The sequence below is a fragment of the Ctenopharyngodon idella genome, chromosome 15 (genome assembly GCF_019924925.1).
Source record: "Ctenopharyngodon idella isolate HZGC_01 chromosome 15, HZGC01, whole genome shotgun sequence".
Classification (NCBI taxonomy): Eukaryota; Metazoa; Chordata; class Actinopteri; order Cypriniformes; family Xenocyprididae; genus Ctenopharyngodon; species Ctenopharyngodon idella.
The window spans coordinates 35998154-36019472 of NC_067234.1; the positions used below are offsets into that span (position 1 = coordinate 35998154).

At 38.3% G+C, this 21319-nt stretch overlaps 3 protein-coding genes and 1 long non-coding RNA gene across 9 annotated transcripts in view; 2 read left to right on the forward strand and 2 right to left on the reverse strand.

Moving 5' to 3' along the window:
• LOC127495149 (NACHT, LRR and PYD domains-containing protein 12-like) overlaps window positions 1–21319 on the reverse strand; it is a 400157-nt gene that overhangs the window by 236712 nt on the left and 142126 nt on the right. The window lies entirely within an intron of this gene.
• Window positions 1–21319, forward strand: part of LOC127495187 (uncharacterized) — a 287303-nt gene that overhangs the window by 44181 nt on the left and 221803 nt on the right. The window lies entirely within an intron of this gene.
• Window positions 585–3550, forward strand: LOC127495221 (uncharacterized). Its single transcript, XR_007925088.1, has 2 exons — window positions 585–1240; window positions 1392–3550. It is a non-coding gene; the product is annotated as an uncharacterized LOC127495221 (long non-coding RNA).
• Window positions 1909–21319, reverse strand: part of LOC127495147 (NACHT, LRR and PYD domains-containing protein 12-like) — a 267772-nt gene continuing 248361 nt past the window's right edge. For both annotated transcript variants that reach the window (XM_051861644.1, XM_051861643.1), the window contains 3 exons: window positions 16935–17108; window positions 4403–4579; window positions 1909–3823 (listed from right to left, as the gene is read on the reverse strand). In XM_051861644.1, coding sequence (XP_051717604.1) covers window positions 3817–3823; window positions 4403–4579; window positions 16935–17108 — 358 coding nt within the window. In that variant the 3' untranslated portion in view covers window positions 1909–3816. The remainder of the gene's footprint in view (window positions 3824–4402; window positions 4580–16934; window positions 17109–21319) is intronic.

The following is a 21319-nucleotide window of genomic DNA, read 5'->3' on the forward strand; positions in this document are numbered from 1 at the left end:
CTTTTGGATATACTTACCCACACCAAAGAATATTTACCTGGAGCAATAATGATTTGACTAAACAATCTCATATTGATTTTTGGCTCATTTCTGCAAATAGTGCAGATGAAGTTGAATTAGTGAAAATTGAATCTTCATTATTAACAGATCACAATAATGATTAAAATCAACAAAGATGCTGTAAGTCCAGCTGGTCCTAAAACAAATGATTGGAAATTAAATAAAAACTTGTTAGAGAATGAATGGTTTAAAAATAAAGCCACTGAAATTATAGGAAAATATTGGAAACGGGCATGTGTCTTCAATAAATTTGGTCATAATTGGGAATTAATGAAATTTGAAATACGAAGCATAGCTGTAAGTGTAGGGGAAAAAATTGCTAAAGTAAAAAAAGAGAGAAAGAAAATAAATTAATTGAAGAAATAATGGAATTATCCAGTAAACAAATATTAACAAATGAAGAACCTAAACAGTTGACAATTACAATTAGACACAATTTATGAAGACAAAGCTAGAGGTGACTTTATAAGGAGTAGACAGAAGTGGATGGAACAAGGTGAATATTTTTTTAAATAGGGAATTATCATCTATACGTAAACTCATGATTAATAATAAAGTATGTGAAAACAATAAAGATATCGCTGAATATGTCACCCAGTTTTATAAAAATCTGTACACTTCAGACCCTTATAATGATAGAGAAACAGATTTATTTGAGTAACATTTCTGACACAACAAAGAATTACAATTATTCCTAAGCCTAATAAGGATAAACTTTACATTGACAACTGGAGACCAGTTACCCTTCTGAATAATGATGCTAAACTATTTGTTCTAGTTTTTGGAAAAAGATTAAAGAAAGATCTAGAAGAGATCATTGAGGAAGAACAGTCAGGGTTTATGACATATCAGTAATAATATCAGATTGATTTTAGATATGATTGATTACAATTGCTTTATACCAACTGAGTCTTTGATGCTATTCATAGACTTTTACAAAACATTTGATACCGTGAGTCATGAGTTTATGTTCAAATGCATTTTGGTTTTGGAGATTACTTCCAAAAAGCTGTTAGAACTATTTACAACGGATGTAATAGTTCAGTCAAATTATTCATGTGTACAAGTGGTAGATTTAAGATTAATCGAGGTATACAGCAGGGTAGCCCTTTGTCTCCAGATTTGTTTTTATTAGTTACACAAATTATGGCTCTACATATTTAAAAAACAGAGTTCGAAGGTATAAGAGTGTTTGAAAGAGTATTTAAATTGTGTCAATTGGCTGATGATACTACTATTCTTCTTAAAAATGATTCAGAAATAATAAAAGCGATTAATTGCATTAAAGAGTTTTCCTCAGTATCGGGTCTTAAAATGAACAGAGTTCGAAGGTATAAGAGTGTTTGAAAGAGTATTTAAATTGTGTCAATTGGCTGATGATACTACTATTCTTCTTAAAAATGATTCAGAAATAATAAAAGTGATTAATTGCATTAAAGTGTTTTCCTCAGTATCGGTTTTTAAAATGAATATTAATAAATCGGTGCTGTTTCCACTTAAAGAATGTAATTTAACAGAATTACATGGTATTCCTATTAAACATACAGTCACATATTTAGGAGTTATTATACATAAAGATGAGCATGAACGCAGTGTGCTCAATTTCAGCCAATAATTGACAAAACAAAAACAAGATTTAATATCTGGCTTCAAAGAGATTTATCCCTGAATGGTAGGGTCTTACTATCCAAAGCAGAAGAGATATCAAGATCTGTTTATGTGTCTTTAGCTTTAGATCTAATGTGTGCAATAGACACCATTATCTGAGAAAAGAAATTTTATGTAAACCAAAGAGCAAAGGAGAATTATCTGTGCTTAGATTTGAAACTTTAAATAATACATTCAAGATTAATTGTTTGATCAAATTTATTAAAGAAAAGGATCGTATGTGGTATACATTTCCAAAACATGTGTTTGACATAGATCTTCTTTTGAGATGTGATTTTAAAAGTGAAAAACTTCCTGTTAAATGAGCTAAATTTCACAAATGAGCTTTATTGGCCTGGATGCTGGTGTTTAAGCACAATATTTCCCCAAATAAATACATTATTTGGAATAATAGGTGCATCCAATATAAAAATAGATCTCTTCTATAATAGTTGGTATGAAAATAATATTGCGTTAGTTAGACAACTTTTAAATTCAATTGGTAATTTGTTATCTTATAGTGAATTCTTGGATAAATTTGGTTTCAGTTACGCTGTTGTATTTGACGCCAAACCTCAACAAGTTATACATTTTGTAAGAGCTTGTGGAAGTGATTCTTCTGAGGCAATATTCGTTAAAGGCAGCATGTTTATAGGAGACATTGATATTTTGAAACACAATTGTACAAATAAACATATTAGGAATATTATAATAGATGAAACAGCTACTCATAAAAGCTTATTGTGGACCTGTGAATTTACAAATATAAACAGGAAAAAAGCTTGCCGTATTTGTGAAGCTGTTTAAATAAAGTAAAAGAGGTTACATTTAAAATTTTACATGGTATATATCCAGCTAAAAGAGTGTTAGAGAGGTTTAATTTAGAGAGTGATTATTCATGTGATTTTTGTTCAATGGAAAAAGAATCTATTGTCCATCTGTTTTGTAATTGTATATACACAAAGATTTTTTGGGTGGATGTGGAAAATTTCATTAGAAGGAAAACAAATGTTATATTTAAATTAAATAAATTTGACATATATATATATATATATATATATATATATATATATATATATATATATATGTATTATTCCAATGAAACTAATAATAATTTTACTTTTATTGTACAACTGTTTATTATTTTGGGGAAATTTCACATACACAAGAAGAAATGATCAGGATCCAAGCCAAATTTGATTCATTTTCTTCAGGAGACTAAGGACTACTGCACCAGTTTGGAGAACATTATAAATAAAAAAGCAAGGAAGACTTGTCATATTTTTAAGGAATATTTTGATTAATGAATCAATGATTTGTATGCTCTGGCATGTTTTTTTTCTGTGTATTAATATGTAAATGTCTGTTTATGATTGTATATTCCTCTGGTTAATAATAATTAAAAAAAAAAAAAGTGAGATGATCATGACACTGTCAGAAAATGATCTCAGGCTATCTTTGATCACAAGACCGTCTTTGAACCTCTCTCACTGTACGATGTTTAGGAGCCACGATTGTTTCACGACGATCATCTTTCGTCTGGGACAGCACAAAATCATACAGTGTGTACCAGAGATTAGAGAGAATAAATCTTTTTGTAGGAGACTTTGAGCTTTGTAACTTTGCAGATCTTATACATGCACAAACAGATACATAACAGACTAAAGAAAGAGAAAACATGAAATCGCATCACATGACCCCTATAATACATTAATACAAATATAATACAACTATTATTAAAAACATGATGTATACACTCAAGCTTCCATTATTTGTTTTCCAAAAGTGAGCTTGAACTGTTTTTTTTTTCTTTTCATAATTATGAAACTAACTTGTAACAAAACTAACTTTTTTGAGTTCATACTGTGCCTTTATACAAATAAAATGGTTAATCTATGAACGAGAAACTGTAATTTGCTGCTCTGAAATAAAAGGTGTTTCACTGCCGCCTTCATCATGTCTGTCCGAGGATCATTGAAATCTAAATGAAGTCTTAATTTATAACAGTGAAGTCACTGTATCTTCAGTCTCTGTTGATTCTGTTGACTGTGAGTCTCTGTAGTGGATCCTTATTCACCATCAGATGATCATCAGAAGATCAGACTGTCATCAAATCCTAAAATAAAACACACAAACAGTCACATATGCAGTATGAGACATTACATCTGTCACTTTTCATAAGAAAACTTACCACTGACTAGATCAGCTATATTAATTCATTCTCAAACATGATAATATTGCTTCTATCTGATGCTCAAAGTCACTTTACAAAATCAAAAGGTCATGAAAGGTCACTTTCACACAACGGACAGCTGATCCAGAACCAGCAGAAATGATCATCACACTCCACTACAAATTTAATATCAGTTAATAACAAACAACCCAAATCTCAGATTATCACACACATAGAGACAGTTAAAGGAGAAAAACTGAAAATAACATTAATATTATTTATACAATCAGTCTCAACAATATGAGCAGAATTAAACTCATATTAAACAGAGTTTAAAGTTCAGAGACCTTCAGAAACTGAAGCTGAATTTAAGCCTCATTATCTGATGATCTCAGACAAAATGTTCACACACACGTGGAGTTACTGAACCTGGTACAATTTCCTTTATTTCTAGAGAGTAAAACAGCCATTTGAACTTTAAATGAAAATATGATGATGAAAATTGTTAAAAACTATTGTTACCATAGTGTCTCCAGTTTATAATGTGGATCATCCTCCAGATCCTTCAGCAGCTTCAATCCTGAGTGTGTTAGATTATTATATGTCAGATTCAGATATCTCAGGTGTGAGGAGGGGTTTGATCTCAGAGCTGAAGCCAGAGCAGCACAACCTTCATCTGTGACACCACAATATCTCAACCTGTAGAGAACAATGACACACTCTTCACTCTCTCAGATCAGATCAACAGACTTCATTATTTAAAAAAGCACAGATCACCATGTTTAATGTGAGATTTACCATGTTATTTGTGTGTGTTTGTGTGAGAGGGAAAGCTTATATAAACTTATATAACAAATTATTTATATCACATTAAATAACATGTAAAGATGATCACAGAAAAGAGATGGATGTGATGGTCATTAATGATTCTTGTTCTTGTTCTTCATGTATCAAAGTCCTGACTAGTGTTGTCACGATACTGGAATTTATAACTTCGATATGATACCTTCAAAAGTCTCGATATTCGATACCATTTTTGACACCACGGGGAAAACGTCTCAGGTTACAGATGTAACCCTGGTTCCCTGAGTAGGGAACGAGACGCTGCGTATAACGCATTGGGAACCTTCTGCGTGTTTGCGTCATTGAAGCACTCATGTATCTAACCAATCGCGTAGCGAGACGTCAGAGGCGGGTGACGTCACGGACCAGGAAACTATAAAGCATACCCGGATGCAGAGATCGCTAGCTTCTGGGATAAGTCTGAAGCAAGCACTCGCAAGTATGCTGGGGGTACGGCAGGAGACGCAGCGTCTCGTTCCCTACTCAGGGAACCAGGGTTACATCTGTAACCTGAGACGTTCCCTTTCGTGGGAACTGTCGACGCTGCGTATAACGCATTGGGAACGCAATCCCAGCTGTGCCGTAACTTCACGTACTTGCCAATGTTAGCTTGACAATATAGAAGACCCCGGAGTGGAGCCGACATCCAGGTTGTAAAACCTAATAAATGTGTGCTGGCATGACCATCCAGCTGCATCACATATGTCATCAATGGAAATTCCAGACATCAAGGCTTTTGATGCCGCCATACCCCTAGTAGAATGGGCACGGACATTCAGTGGGGAAGGCTGTCCGGCCGCTTCGTATGCAAGTGAGATGGCCTCGACCACCCACTTGCTCATCCTCTGCTTCGATGCTGGGCCCCCTTTCTTAGGGGACCCATAACAGACAAACAGTTGATCTGATTTTCGCCACAGGGCAGCTCTGTGGACGTACGCATCTAAAGCCCTCACTGGGCAGAGCAGATTCAGCTTTTCCTGATCCGAATTCCCAAAGGGAGGAGGGTAAAAGGCCTGGAGCACAATAGGGCCTGGGACATTGGTGGGGACCTTCGGCACATAGCCAGGTCTAGCATGAAGAAATGCCTTCACCATTCCTGGGGCAAATTCCAGGTAAGATGGAGCAACTGAAAGTGCTTGTAAATCTCCTATCCTTTTCAGGGAAGTGATAGCGAGTAGGAAAATAGTTTTTAGAGTGAGGAATTTTTCTGGAACCTCCTCTAATGGTTCGAAGGGAGCCTCGGCTAACCCTTGCAGTACCACGGCCAAGTCCCAGGCCGGAACCCTTGTGCGCACTGGAGGCCTCAACCTCAGTGTGCCACGGAGGAAGCGTGTGACGAGGGGGTCTCGTCCAACCGAGGAATCCCCCTCAAGAGGAGCATGATAGGCTGAGATAGCCGCAACATAGACTTTTAAGGTAGAAGGGGATAAGCCTTCTGAGAATTTTTCTTGAAGGAATCTTAGCACAAAGCTTATGGAAGAGTGGACAGGGTCCGTATCATTTTGTCTACACCAAGTAGAGAATAAATTCCATTTATAGGAATATAGCTTCCTCGTGGAGGGAGCTCTGGAGTTAAGGATGGTCTTCACAACCTCAGTTGGGAGACCAGCATCTATGAACCTGGCCCCCTCAGAGGCCAGGCCCATAGCTTCCACAGTTCTGGGCGAGGATGTATTATCGTGCCGCCCGCTTGCGACAGGAGATCCTGTCTGAGGGGAAGCTCCATTGGGGAGCCGTCTAGTAGGGACACTAAGTCCGAGAACCATATCCTGGTTGGCCAGAACGTGGCTACCAGTATCAGGCTGGCCCCCTCCTGGCGTACTTTCTCTAGAACCCCCGGGAGCAGAGCGAACGGGGGAAATGCGTACAGACGTAGCCTCGGCCACGTCTGTACCATGGCATCCAGACCCAAAGGTGCTGGATGTGTTAGGGAGTACCAGAGTGGACACTGGGTTGACTCTCCCGATGCAAATAGGTCGACTTCTGCTTGACCGAAATTTCTCCATATGAGGTCCACCACTTCCGGGTGGAGCTTCCACTCCCCGGGCCTCGGCCCCTGTCTCGACAGGGCGTCTGCTCCCACATTTTGATACCCCGGGATGTAAGCTGCCTTTAGCGAGAGCAGCTTCCCTAGGGACCACAGGAGGATCCGACGGGCCAAGTAATATAGTTGGCGAGACCGCAGACCCCCCTGATGGTTTATGTATGAGACCACCGACATGTTGTCCGTGCGGACCAACACATGGTGGTCTCTCAGGTCTGGGAGGAAGTGTTTCAGTGCTAGAAATACCGCCATCATCTCCAGCCGATTTATGTGCCAGGAGAGCTGATGGTCCTCCCATAGACCCTGAGCTGAGCGACCACTCATGATCGCCCCCCAGCCCGTGAGGGAAGCATCTGTCGTAAGCATTACACGACGACCAGAAGTCCCCAGCACAGGTCCCTGGGACAGGAATCAGGGATTTTTCCACATGGCCAGAGCACGAAGGCATCGCCGCGTGACTTTGATCATGCGAAAAGGATTTCCCCTCGGAGAAAACCCCCTGGTCTTGAGCCACCACTGTAAGGGTCTCATGTGCAGAAGGCCAAAAGGTATCACGTTGGACGCAGCTGCCATCAGACCCAACAATTTCTGAAACTGTTTTACAGTGAGTGACTGGCCTAATTTCACCCCTTTCACGGCTGCGAGAATGGAACTCACACGAGCGGGGGACAGATGCGCCCGCATCGTGGTGGAGTCCCAGACTACACCCAGATAATTGGCAGTCTGAGCCGGAACTAGCACACTCTTTTTGGCATTGAGCCTCAGCCCAAGCCTTTTCATGTGGGACAGGACAGCATCTCGATGCTGAGCTGCCAGTTGCTCTGATTGAGCTAGAATCAACCAATCGTCGATATAGTTTAGTACACGGATGCCCTGGAGTCTCAATGGAGCCAGGGCTGCATCCACGCACTTTGTGAATGTGCGGGGTGATAATGACAGGCCGAACGGAAGAACCCTGTACTGGTAGGCTTCGCCCCCGAAAGCAAACCTGAGGAACTTCCTGTGAGAAGGATGGATGGACACATGAAAGTACGCATCTTTCAGGTCTATCGCCACAAACCAGTCCTCGGACCTGATCTGTGGGATAATCTGTTTGAGTGTAAGCATCTTGAATTTTAGCTTTTGTATAGAGCGATTTAGCACACGTAAATCTATGATAGGACGTAGTCCCCCATCCTTCTTTGGAACGATGAAGTAGCGGCTGTAAAAACCTGACAGCTTGCTGGGAGGAGGAACCCTTTCTATAGCTCCATTTTGCAAAAGTGTCACAACCTCTTGTTCCATCACCAGAGACTGCTCGGGGGTCACCACTGTGGGAAGGACCCCATTGAACCTGGGCGGGCGAGACCCGAACTGAATTCTGTAACCCCTCTCTATAATGAGCAGCACCCATTTCGATATATTCGGTAGAAGTTTCCATTCTGCCATAAAATCTACTAAGGGAACCAGTCTCTCGAGACTGGCCTCTGGTGTTTTTTGAGCACTTGGCTCGGCTCTCTGAAGCGGCGCACCGGCAACAGATAGCCGAATCAAGTGACGGCCGGCCCTCCTCGGAGGGTCGGCGGGGACCGCTGCGCCCTGACGCACACTGGATGGCAGGGTTAGCATAACGGTCCCCTGAGGGCGCCGAAGGGAAGCGGGTGCCAGATATTTTAACACCGGGCTCCCTCCGGAGGGGACCGCCCTCACTGGGTCCTGACCCACAGATGTCAGGACCTCTTCGAAGCCTTCTTGGCAATGATAACGGCCTGCAGGTCCGCTTTACCCCCAGAAGGCTTCTGCTGTGTGGACCGCCCCGACCCCCAGGTTTTCTGCGGAGGGGTACGAGTGGCCACACTAAACTTCTGTTGCGCTCTGTGGTGCGCAGAGGAGCTCGTAGACGGCCGAGGCTGCTCCCGCTCAGCAGCCCCGGGGGGAATTTTTGAGCGGCGGGGGAGGAACCTCTGGAACGCCGCAGATTGTTTTTTAGTCTCCTGGAACCTGTCGACGACTGACGTTACAGCGTCGCCAAACAGGCCCGCAGGAGACAGCGGCGCGTCCATAAGGGCAGTTTTGTCTCTGTCCCTTATGTCCGAGAGGTTCAGCCACAAGTGCCTCTCCGTGGCCACCAAGGCTGCCATAGAGCGACCCACTGACTTGGCCGTCTCTTTGGTGGCACGGAGAGCCAGGTCTGTTGCTTTCCTGAGCTCCTGGATGCACTCAAACGTGGCCTCCCCGCTCTCATCGATTTCCCCCAGCAGGTCAGCTTGATATGCTTGCAGCAGCGACATCATATGTAAGCACGCTGCTGCCTGGCCTGCTGCCGCATAAGCCTTGCCCACCAAGCCTGATGTTGTCTTTAGGGGCTTAGTGGGCAGCGTCGGGGTTTTTAGGGACGATGCAGATTCGGGCGAGAGATAGCCCGCAAGCGTCTCTTCAACCCGAGGCATCGCCCCATAGCCATGCTGTTTCAGCCCCACTATATTACTATAGATCGATGTTTGGGGGCTGAACACTCTGTATTGAACTGGCCTTCTCCACGATCTCGACACCTCGGTGTGGAGATCGGGGAAGAAAGGCAAACCCCGACGCTGGGGTAGTGACCGGGCAGGGAGAAACCGTTCATCGAGCTTACTTTTCGGTTTCGTCTCAGCTCTCTCTGCTGGCCAGTCGATTTTTAACTTATCGACAGCCCTAGCCACTACCTCCAAGAGCTCCTCATACGCTGGGGAAGAGGATGGCGGTTCCTCCTCCCCAGCCTCGGCGCTCGCCGCATCAACCTCCTCGGAGGAAGAGAGGTGAAGCGCCGGTGTCTCTCTCCGGGGGGAAGAAACCGCAGCGCGTGCTTCCACCACCAGAGGAGAGACACTGGACCTGGCAGGTGAGGGACGAGATAAGGCTGGGCCCGTCTCCATCCCCTCTGCCAGCTCCATTTGTGAACCCCACGAATGGAGTCTGCGCTGTGCCTCAGCAGCAGCGGGACCCGATCCGCGGGGAACACCAGCCAAGGCACCCTCCTTATCAAAGAGTGCCCGGCGTGATCTTAATACTCTGAGGGTGAGCTTATCGCAATGCACACAGACAGCCCCCTCGAGAGCTGCCTGTGCGTGCTCAACCCCCAGGCAAACAACACACATTTCATGTGTATCCCCCGGTGTCAGATATCTATCGCAGGGATGTACACATTTAACAAAATGCTGCTGTTTTTCCGCCATTTTTTCCCGTGTCTTTTTTATATATATATATATATATATATATGGTGCTTGTGAAAACTCTTGTCCTCAGACAAAGAGATTTTAAACAGGCTACTTTCGTTGGTAGACAAACAACACCAAATAAGACACACAAGATAACATAGAGTGCTTGCTGAAGACAACAGAAGCTAGCGATCTCTGCATCCGGGTATGCTTTATAGTTTCCTGGTCCGTGACGTCACCCGCCTCTGACGTCTCACTACGCGATTGGTTAGATACATGAGTGCTTCAATGACGCAAACACGCAGAAGGTTCCCAATGCGTTATACGCAGCGTCGACAGTTCCCACGAAAGGGAACCACTGTATATACTGTCATATAATATATTTTTAATATTATTTCTTTTTTGTCCATCTATTGAAAGTCTAGCCAATCAAAAACTCTTCTGAAGAGATCACTTTATATGATAAAGATTTTAAGATTTTTAATATATAAACATTGATCAATCACCATTACAATTATCTCACAAATATTTTGCTAACTTGTTTTTGTAGCAGTAGTTTACACACACAGCACAAGCTTGATTTCAAATGGTAAATTGAATTAAAAGAGACAAGAATATAGTAATGAAATAAGAACAAATTAACAATAACACAAATAAATACAATAGAATAAAGATAGAAATGAAATGGACCGCTTTATTTTTTCAGGTAGGTCTAACAGTAGTATTCAGGTAAGAAACTGACAACACTAGATTGAGTGTGTTTAAAGTAAAGAGTGTTAAATGTTGATTGTATCTCCTTACTGAGGAGCAGCTCATGTGTTCAATCATTTACAGATCAATCACTCAATCACCTCAACTCAACAAACACTTGAACATAGAAAAATATGATTTCTACACTCTACAGGTATATGGAAGTCCATTTACTAACATGTTAAACATATAAGCCTGTAGCCTTTATCATATGTTCTGTCATATAAACAGTATAATAATAATATAATTTACTTCCCTCAAACAACTCAGTAGGTATTATTAGTATTATTATAATTATTGTTTTTGTTGTTACATTTAATGTATTGTCACACTTTAATGTGTGAAATATATGATCAGAAAACTAAACACATTTATCGTCGTCAGGCTTTTATTTGTGTTTAATGGATAAAACAGCGGAGCTGCGCTCTCAGGTTTATGGCTGCTGTAAATCTGACCTGCCACAAGATGGCGCTGTTTTCGACACTCTTGATGCTTTGAAACTTTTCCCGAAACAAAAAAAAAGATAACAATAAAGTTAGATACCTGTTTCTTGAAGATATTATCTCGATATCGCCTGCATTTTTTTTACTGGAATAATTTATTTAAAAGTGGAAAAAGATTTGGTCTTTACAACAAAAATATTTTCTCACCAATAAAGTAAAAGAAGTGTCTTTCAAAATAAATTTTACCCTGTTAAATATTTTATGATTAAATATAAAACCAATATTGATACAAGAGGCTCATTTTGCCAAGTTCACACAGAAACTGTCTATCATTTATTTTGGTCATGTTTCTATACTGAACAACTATGGAAAGACATTGAAACATTTATTAAAGATAATATCCAACAAGATATATCTGTAACTTTTAAAGATATTATTTTTGGACACTTTGATTCTGATTCTAATAAAAACAAATCTTGTTTTGTTATAAATTTAATTTATTTTCTTGTCAAATTCTATATCCATAAATGAAATTTCACCAACAACAAACTAATTTTTCTTGTTTTTTAAGAATTTAAAATGTATCTTGATACTATTTCATCCTCTGTAAATAAGACAGCGAGAAGAACAACCTCAATTTGTAATGACTTTAATTTGTACACTCTAACTGAAATATAAATTAATATCTTACCCTCATGTTTTTTTATCTTCTTCTTTTAGCAATTATTGTTGTTTCTTTTTTTGTTCTGTATGTTCAGATGACATTGTACATATTGTCGATACATGTTGTGTACTCTATACAAAACTGTGTATCATTAATCTCATCTTTGTAATGTTTGCAATCATAATAATAATAATAATAATAAAACAAACTTTTCCCAAAACATTTAGAAAAAAAGCTTCAAAGGTTTAAAGTCCCCGTGAACCGGAAGTTGCAAGCGACTTTTCTCCAGCGTTGTGACGTATTTCCAAGTGAAAGGGAATATTGAACAGAGGGCAGGGTTTTACTTTAGCGCTCCTCCTCTCCATCTCTCGCTCATAGCAGACTAACGGCCGGAGGGGAGAGGTTTAAACATTTTCAACCCAAGCCGTCAAACTGACGTCATCAGAGAAGGAACACCATTCCAGACCGGAAGTAACTTTTCAGGTTTTGATTAAAGATTACCACTTTTTTTAATGACTCCTCGTTTAAATTTGAGTACTTGATTTAAAAAAAATCCTCAATAGACCCTTTTCACATTTCCGTGTTTCTCAGAAGCAGAAGTCGTCAAAGTTGGGTAAACTTTTATAGCAGTGAATGAGAGACTACATTAAATATATTTTTTGTTTTTCTATTTGCACAAATAGCAAAAGAAAAACTCCATAATAGTGTTTTTACAACCTTCAAAAAGAGGGAAAAAATAGAGAGCGTGACTCCCATAGCCGCTGTATCAGAAACACCCTCACAGCAACTATTTTTTTTGTAATTTAATGGCAATATAATATAATACTAAATATATACAATATTGATGACCGTTAAACGCGTCATCACAGTCTGTGAAAAGGATCAATAGACCTTTATTACAGCGGGATTGATTACCGGAAGTGCTCGTCGAAGCAGTGTATCGATTCTTCCGGTTATGTATATTTTCAATGGGCTGTTATCACCTAGTTGAATAAACGCCTCTTAAAATGAGCATCTGCAGGATGATTTCAAACTCCAGACATTTTCAGAGAGAGAAGAGCTATTCTTATGATTAATGTGTTCAGAATTTCCCAAACTCAACAGAACTTGTAGTTTTAATCATCATAAGCTGATCTGAGAAGCCGTGGCTCGTAAACATACGTGATTATTTCAGCAGTTTTTATGTCAGTGTGCTCGTCTAAACCAATAGTGACCGCGACGCTGCAGTGTGAGAGACCTGATGAAGAAGATCAGAATCAACATATTTATTCATTTGTAATAAATATTTTAGTCATTATTGTGTCATTTTTCATTGAAAATCATTTCACTGTATGTAATTCACACATTCATGCCAAAATTCTTAATTAATAATCAAAGTATCCACACTGTCAAACCGTTACTGTTTACGATTGATTAAATGTTTAACATCATTAAATTTCTTTAAGGCAGTTACCGCACATTCATTCATCTATTTTAAAACTGCTCTTATGAAAATTAACCATGGTTTTACTACAAATAAAACAAAAAAACATGGTTATTATAGTTAAACCATGTTAACCACAAATTAACCATGGTCTTGCTAACCATATTTTAACCATGGTATTTTGTAGTAAAACGGTGGTAATACAAATGGTAATCAATCTGCGAAAAAACATGGTTACTACCCTTTTACTATAATAAAACCATGGTTAATTTTCATTAAGGGTGTTTATCGGTCAAATTCACTTATAAATGTAAATTCAACAGGTAAGAAATATGATCAGTAAGAGAAAAACACAGTTAATGAGAAGACGAGCACTGGACTGCGACAGGTTAGATGGGAAATAAATGTATTTGGAAGGAAACATTTCAGCAAGTTGAAGATATGAGATGTAAACATTCTCAGTTTGGAAATGCATCTACTACACATGAACGTACTCCAGCGTCCACATATTATTTTAAAAGAAGGACCTTCATCCCGCCGTATCAGTCTCACCCATGCTTTCCTCAGTTCTTGTTGTGTCGAGAAATCGTGAAAACTGAGGCGAGGATGTCGTTGTTTAGAATTAGAGCAGCCGGATCGCTGCAGTAACACCGGCGAGAGGATTCAGACATTAGTTGCGATGGGACCGGAAGTAGCGATACACTGCTTCACTTACCGGATATAGGAAGTGTGATAAAGTGTGATAAAGGTCTATTGCAGTTTTCCTCTTTCAACAGGGTTCACATGTGATTTATCAAACATTCATATGATGGCATCATATCCTATCGTACGAACGATCGTATGTTGATAAATGTGGCGGCTGAAAACACTCGTCATTTAAATATCACACCCCTAAAAATTCACGGTTGAGAAGCCTCGCCCCTACAGTTTACGACACGGAGAAACGTAACCCGGCCAAGAAGAGGAAGTAATCTCATGAAAGAGAAATTGATCCAAAAACACCCGTTAACCTTGTAATTGCAAACATTTACATTAATTTATATGTATATTTAATAGCGGTAAATAAAACGAAACATCCACAGACCTATTGTAGTTCCCTCCACAACAAATCATTTTACGATCAAGTTACGGTATTCAACAGAACAAGAATGAAAAAGAAGCTATAAAATTATATATTAAACTATAAAATAAAACATAAATTATATAGTCGTAGTGGCATTCATTATAAACAACAAAAGTCAAGCCAAAATTATTTTTAAAGGCTGAAGCAAAACTGATGTGCTCACCTCTCTCATTTGGCAAGAATCCAAATATGTTTCTATATTTGCATAGAACATTTTGGTTACTAAATTATTATTCATTCCAATATCCACGTAAAACAGCATCCTTCACATGCACAAAAATGTGTGTGGTTGGGTGCTGATTTACAGCGGATCATTTCATTTGAGCAGTGTAACTGTTCTGTTTGTCTGACTGCGTTTTAGTTTGATGATGAATGGCTGAAATGTCAAGTTATAAACGATAGACCTGATGTTGTGTGTGTGTGTGTGTGTGTGTGTGTGTGTGCGAGGCGCCTGCGCGATCACTGGATTTAATAAAGATATTATAAAAAACAAATACAATGTGTTACAGTGTATGTATATATGTCGTGTAGTCCTATTTATTTTATTTACCTATATGCATCACGGCTCGATGCCTAGTCCTGTGCGCTAAAAAATAAATCTAAACCAAACTGGACCAAGGACAAAAAAAAGCTAAGTGATAAAAATATGAAAGCGCTGTGTTCATTCAATTTTATTTATTACAATACACGCTTGTTTCGCGTCATATTTTCAACAGGCTTATTTCGATCGCTAAAAATACACATCGGTACTTCCTCATCCTCAGTTAACATGAAATCATCCATTGTGTTTGAGTTCAGCAGATGACTTAAGGGACCTGTTTTGATCCCTTAATTTTTTTAGGGCTAAATGATTACTAAGGACTTTGTTGCAATGCATAACAGATCTTAAGGGAACACTTAAGCAAGTAAGGGAAATACTTAGTGACAGCCTTAAGGTTTTTTTCTTGCAACCCATGTTTCACTAAGGGCACCCTTAACCTTATAACTAAGGGTTTTCTTAAGGGCTTTCATGCAACCGGGCCCAGACTAGCACTCCTCAAATTCATCTGAAAGATCCACATTTACTGCCTGAGAAATGTCTTCTTTTTAATCAATCAATCAATTACAATTAGAATAATAAGACACTATATAGAGCTGTTACCAAACAATTGAAATCACTAACAATAAAATTCATCTTTACACTGCAGAGGTGGAACAGAAGTTGCATCTGAATTGGTACAATTACAAATGCATAAATAAGGTTGAGAATAATGTTTTAAAAATAAAATTGTTTATTGAACATTTGTAAAAAAAAAAAAAAAAAAAAAAAAAAAAAATCATTATCACGTTTGCAATTGTGCTCATATTTGTGAAAACAGACCTCTTTCTTGTGATATTGCTTAATTATATCATATGTTATATTAATAATAAAGATGTTATACAAGTGCTTTTTTGCAATCACATCTTGAATTTTGTGGGCATTTTTGACACAATCCCTTGTTGATTTCTGACCCGGCACAACAGTGACAAAATAAATGAAATTAGAAATAAGCTAATGATTGCATTTGAAGCAGTAAGTTTTACATCCAATCAAATTAATGATGTTAACAAAGAAATCAGACAATGCAATGGCAATTTAGCGATATGCCCGCAGGTGTGGTCTTGACCGGTCTTGAAATAAAATCCCGAGTCCTTTTAGTCTGAGACCAAGACAAGACCGAGACCTTCAAAAACTGGTCTTAAGACCGGTCTCGAGTACTACAACACTAGCTGCAAGTTCAGGATAACTCAAAAAATTTGATCGTAGACCGCTCACGTCCATATTGATAAATGGCAAGTTATGCGTGGAAACGGCCGTATGCACCGTTTTCTGTCGTATGTTCGTTTCATAAATGAGGCCCAATGTGTGCCATTTTATCAGATTTGTAAGGTAAATCATTTATTAACCTACACCAACACAGGAGAATACGTCAATATCTGAAATATGTGAACTGTTCATCACGATTTCAAAATAAAAGCTTAATCTCTGAGTTGAGTTTGCATGTTTTGATGTCCACATTTTCTTGTTCAAGAAATTACAGTGGCTGTAGCATTTCTGTCATCAAGAAGTTGCCAAATATTAAACATTAAGTGAACATTTGAATTAAATGTCGTTTGGCCAATTATTAAATAGAGATTTGATCTGATGTAAAGTGGGACAACAACAATCACCAGGCCGTTGGCGCCCTCTGCAGGCATTTGTTATAATACATAATATAATTGTTTATACAATGTATATTATATTATGTATTTTAAAAGTGTTGTTTTATAAAACCATATGATTACTTGCTTTTGATCCAGATATTACTGCCCCATTGTTATTATATATGTATTTTAAGTCATGTTAAAGGCCATTGTTTGCTTAGGTCTATTTTTATTATCACAAAAAATATCCGATTACTTGATTGTGAAAATAATCAACCGATTACTTGATCACCAAAATAATCGTTAGTGACAGCCCTAAATGTAATAACGGTTTAATTCCCCTATTCCATTTTGTTACTTCATGAATAAATGAAATTATAAAATTCAGTGACTCAGTTTCATGTGAGAGTCACATATGATCTTACCACAGTTCCTCCAGTTTACAGTGAGGATTCTCCAGTACAGCAGAGACTATCTTCACTCCAGAGTCTCCTAGATTATTCTCAGACAGATACAGATCTCTCAGGTGTGAGGGGTTTGATCTCAGAGCTGAAGCCAGAGCAGCACAACCTTCATCTGTGACACCACACTGCCTCAACCTGTAGAGAACAATGACACACTCTTCACTCTCTCAGATCAACAGAGACTTCATTATCAAAGAGAAACCAATAACATAAACTCAAATCACCATGTTAGATGATCTTGGTCTGTGTCACAGAGAAAAAAACATTATTCAAGCAGGAATAATACATATTTTTAAATGTATGATCATAATTTGTGCAATATCTCTTTTTTAAACAATTAATTAAATATGTCAGTGAGTTTTACTGTTACTCTAAGGGATTGTATAAGAACTGATATAACAAATTAAAACTGATTATCACATAAAAATCTAGAAAAATTGTAACAGGAGAGGTTAATGTACACATTAAAGAACATTAAAGAGTCATGAAACCCCCCTCTTTCAGCTCAAGTCCAGCTCACAATCATCTTAAATGTGTGTGATTAGACAGAGATAAAAAGAGCAGGAAAATCTGGTCACGCCCCCATTATTTAAAAAATATATATTTATTTGATCACATTTAAAGATATTTCACATATTGTAGTATTACATACTATTATCCTGCAGCATTTAATAATCATGATAATAATTAATATATTATATAATAAAAGTATTAATAGAACTGTTATTATTAAAGTACCTGCCAAAAGTCTGGAAACAATTATTAATTATTTTGGAATAAATCCCTTTTGCTCACCAAGGCTGCATTTATTTGATCAAAAATACAGAAAAACAGTAAAAATGTGAAATACTATTACAAATTTAAAAAATAAAAATAAAAAAAAGATTTCTATTTTAATATATTATAAAATGTAATTTATTCCTGTGATCAAAGCAGAATTTCAGCATCATTACTCCAGTTTTCAGTGTCACATGATCTTTCAGAAATCATTAAAATTCGATTTGAAGCTCAAGAAACATTTCTGATTATTATCAATGTTGAAAACAGTTGTGCTGCTTCATATTTTTCTGGAAATGGTGATACATTTTATTTTTCAGTATTCTTTGAAAAAGAGAAAGTTCAATGAACAGCATTTACAGTATGTGCATTTATCAAATATATTAAATTTATTAAAGCATTTATTAAATAGAAATATTTTGTAACATTTTAAATGTCTTCACTCTTCTCACTTTTTATCACTTTAATGTATGATTAATTATAGTATCAATTTCTCTCTTTTTTTTAAAAATATTTCCACAAATGTTTGAATGGTATCATTGTTTCCACAAAAATGTTTGGCAGCAAAAACTGCTTTTTAACATTGATAATAATAAATAGTGAATGTTTCTTGAGCAGCAAATCAGCATTTCTGAAGGATCATGTGACACTGAAACTTCTCTTTGTAAACAACAACAGAATTATAAACGATTCTAATGACGAAGGTTGCGTTCCCAAATGCAAATTAAAGTGTCACAAACGCAGTAGCACTTACAGTGAATCGACACTGAAAACACAGTACTGTTACAGCAAACATGCAGCACGTCAGACTATAGCCTATATTTATGTAATTACATCACAACCGTTGCGAATTTTATGACAGTACTATATAATCTCAAATTCTCACCAACATTCATAAAAAACGCGCCGCGTTCTCCTTTCCAAAGCGCTCCGGTGGCGTCTGCTGTTACTAAGCAACCATGAGCTGCGCTCTCCATGACGACGCGGTAGTTTCAGCAAAGGACATACGGATTTCCAGCACTGAAAATCACTTGCAGTAGCTCTGCTACTAGATTTATTTAAAAATGTGTATCCGTGCACAGCTCTGATCAGATATTCCTCCATCTTAGCTGATCTTTGTCCTGCAGATGGCGCCGCACAGCGCTCTCTGGACCATTCCGTCCCTGACGTATTAGTGGCCATTCACATATCGCGTCTAAAAACGCGTGGAAAGCGCGGCCGCACCGCTTTCTCCTTCTTTCCAAAGCGCTTCCGCTCCCGTGGCATCTGTCGTTGCCATGCAACCATGAACTGCGCTCTAGGAAGTTTCAGCAAAGAATAAATTGATTTCTAGCCCTTGCATTAGCTTTACTACTAGATATGTTTATGGAGATGAGAAATAAAAACCACCCTGTCCAGCTATGATCAGCTGTTCGGCTGAACTTTCGATGTTTTGTTACGGAAAGGCTGAAGCTGATCGGTTGGTTTCTGGACCTGCGGTGCAGTAACCAGTATAACCCTGAACACCCCCCCAAATAAAAAAAAATATATACTGATCTGTGTGTTTCACGTGGGTCATGATTTTAGGCCGGAAAAAAAAAAAAGATTTCCGGATTAATCCAAAAGACGAGTGTGAACAGAAGGGAGGGAGTGGAGCACAGGAGAGAAAGAGGGGGACGAGCAACTGTCATCTGTCAGCGGCCCATGATGCTCTCACTAAATATCAGGGGGAAATTGTAGGATTTTTATTGCTGACAAAGTTAAATTCAGATGAATTATCAATACAATAGCTTACACACACAGCACAAGGAAGCTTGATTTCAAATGGTACATTGAATTAAAACAGACAAGTAAATAGTAATGAAATAAGAACAAATAAACACATTAACAAAAGCCACCCTCATGCCATAGCATGTGACAGGAAGAGATGATGAGTTGTTTTGAAGGGGGAGGGGAGGTTAATGTTTTTGATTAAAAATTATGAGGGCACATAAATTTTAAAAAAAATAATGAAGTGCACGGATAAATTGTTGATAATAAATACTACAATAATCCATAAAAAAATAAGAATTGTCAATTTTGATTTTATGCCGACTTTAAATGCTAATCGTATCTCCTTACTGAGGAGCAGCTCATGTGTTCAATCATTTACAGATCAATCACTCAATCACCTCAACTCAACAAACACTTGAACATAGAAAAATATGATTTCTACACTTCATTTAGGCCTGGGACACACTAGATGATTCAGTCGGACCGCGAGACCACACACCTGTTGATTGTAGGAACGATTTCACAGCGAGACGAGATCTCACAGAGACTCACGAGATCAAACGAGACTTGAGAAGAAAAACAAATGGAGGACAATCGACGCTGTCAGCTGACTCTCCTGCCACGTGTTGTTTTAATGAATGTAATTAGGACTTTCATGATTCCTCGTTTAAATTTGAGTACTTGATTTAAAAAAATCCTCAATAGACCCTTTTCACATTTCCGTGTTTCTCAGTAGCAGAAGTCGTCATAGTTGGGTAAACTTTTATAGCAGTGAATGAGAGACTACAATAAATATATATTTTTTTGTGTTTCTATTTGTGCAAACTTGCAAACTTCAAAAGGAGGGAAAAATAGAGAGCGATTGATAACAGCAGTCAGAAGAGAGAAAGATGTCATTTTTACTGTCACTCCCATAGCCGCTGTATGAGAAACACCCTCACAGCAGCGGGAACTAGTTTTTTGTAATTTAATGCAAATTTAATATAATACTAAATATATTGTTATAAATGTACATAAAAATTTTTAAAAATGAAAGTCTAAAAACTTTGCAGGATTTACAATATTGATGACCGTTTAAACGCGTCACAGTCTGTGAAAAGGATCAACAGACCTTTATCACAGCTATAGAGACGGAGCGACACGCGTCATAATCTGAAAACCACGCCCACCGGGGGGAAAACAATCCAACCATCTCCATAGAGTACCTCAGGGATGACGTGTTTTTGTAGGCAAAACCCGGAAGCGAGTTAGCATTTTAGGACTTCCGGTTCCATCGCCCCGAAGTCAATGGGTTTTTTGAATGGGTTTTTGCTAAATCGCCTGAAATAAGGTCTGTGGTTAACAAAGCCTCTAAATATTTTCACGTTTTGATCTATGACATAAAACACACCAGTTATAACCCGCTTGTGATTTTTTTAAACCTTTATTGTGTCTTAAAAACGGCGGTTGCTAACAAATTGCTAAAAGGGACTACTTCCTTTGGCAGGGACTTTAGACGTCATCATGACAAACAGGACATTTGGACAGCATTTCTCATGGAAAAGTGGATAAGTATTCATACACAGCACAGATCATAATCAGAGAGCATGTTTTTAAATAAAGTTGTTTTCTAAATAAAGTTTGAGGAAGCTTGGTGGTGCTGACGTTGATCCGCGACCATGGTGTGCTATAGTCCGTTTATAGCCTACTGTTAGCTTTTTATATCTGACCACTTTATTTAGGCTTCAAAATTTATAAATTTTGTGTTAACTTGTAAAGATTATCTTGATAGACAAAACAAGCAAGTGTCATAACCCTTTGTTAAACACAGAGCTTAT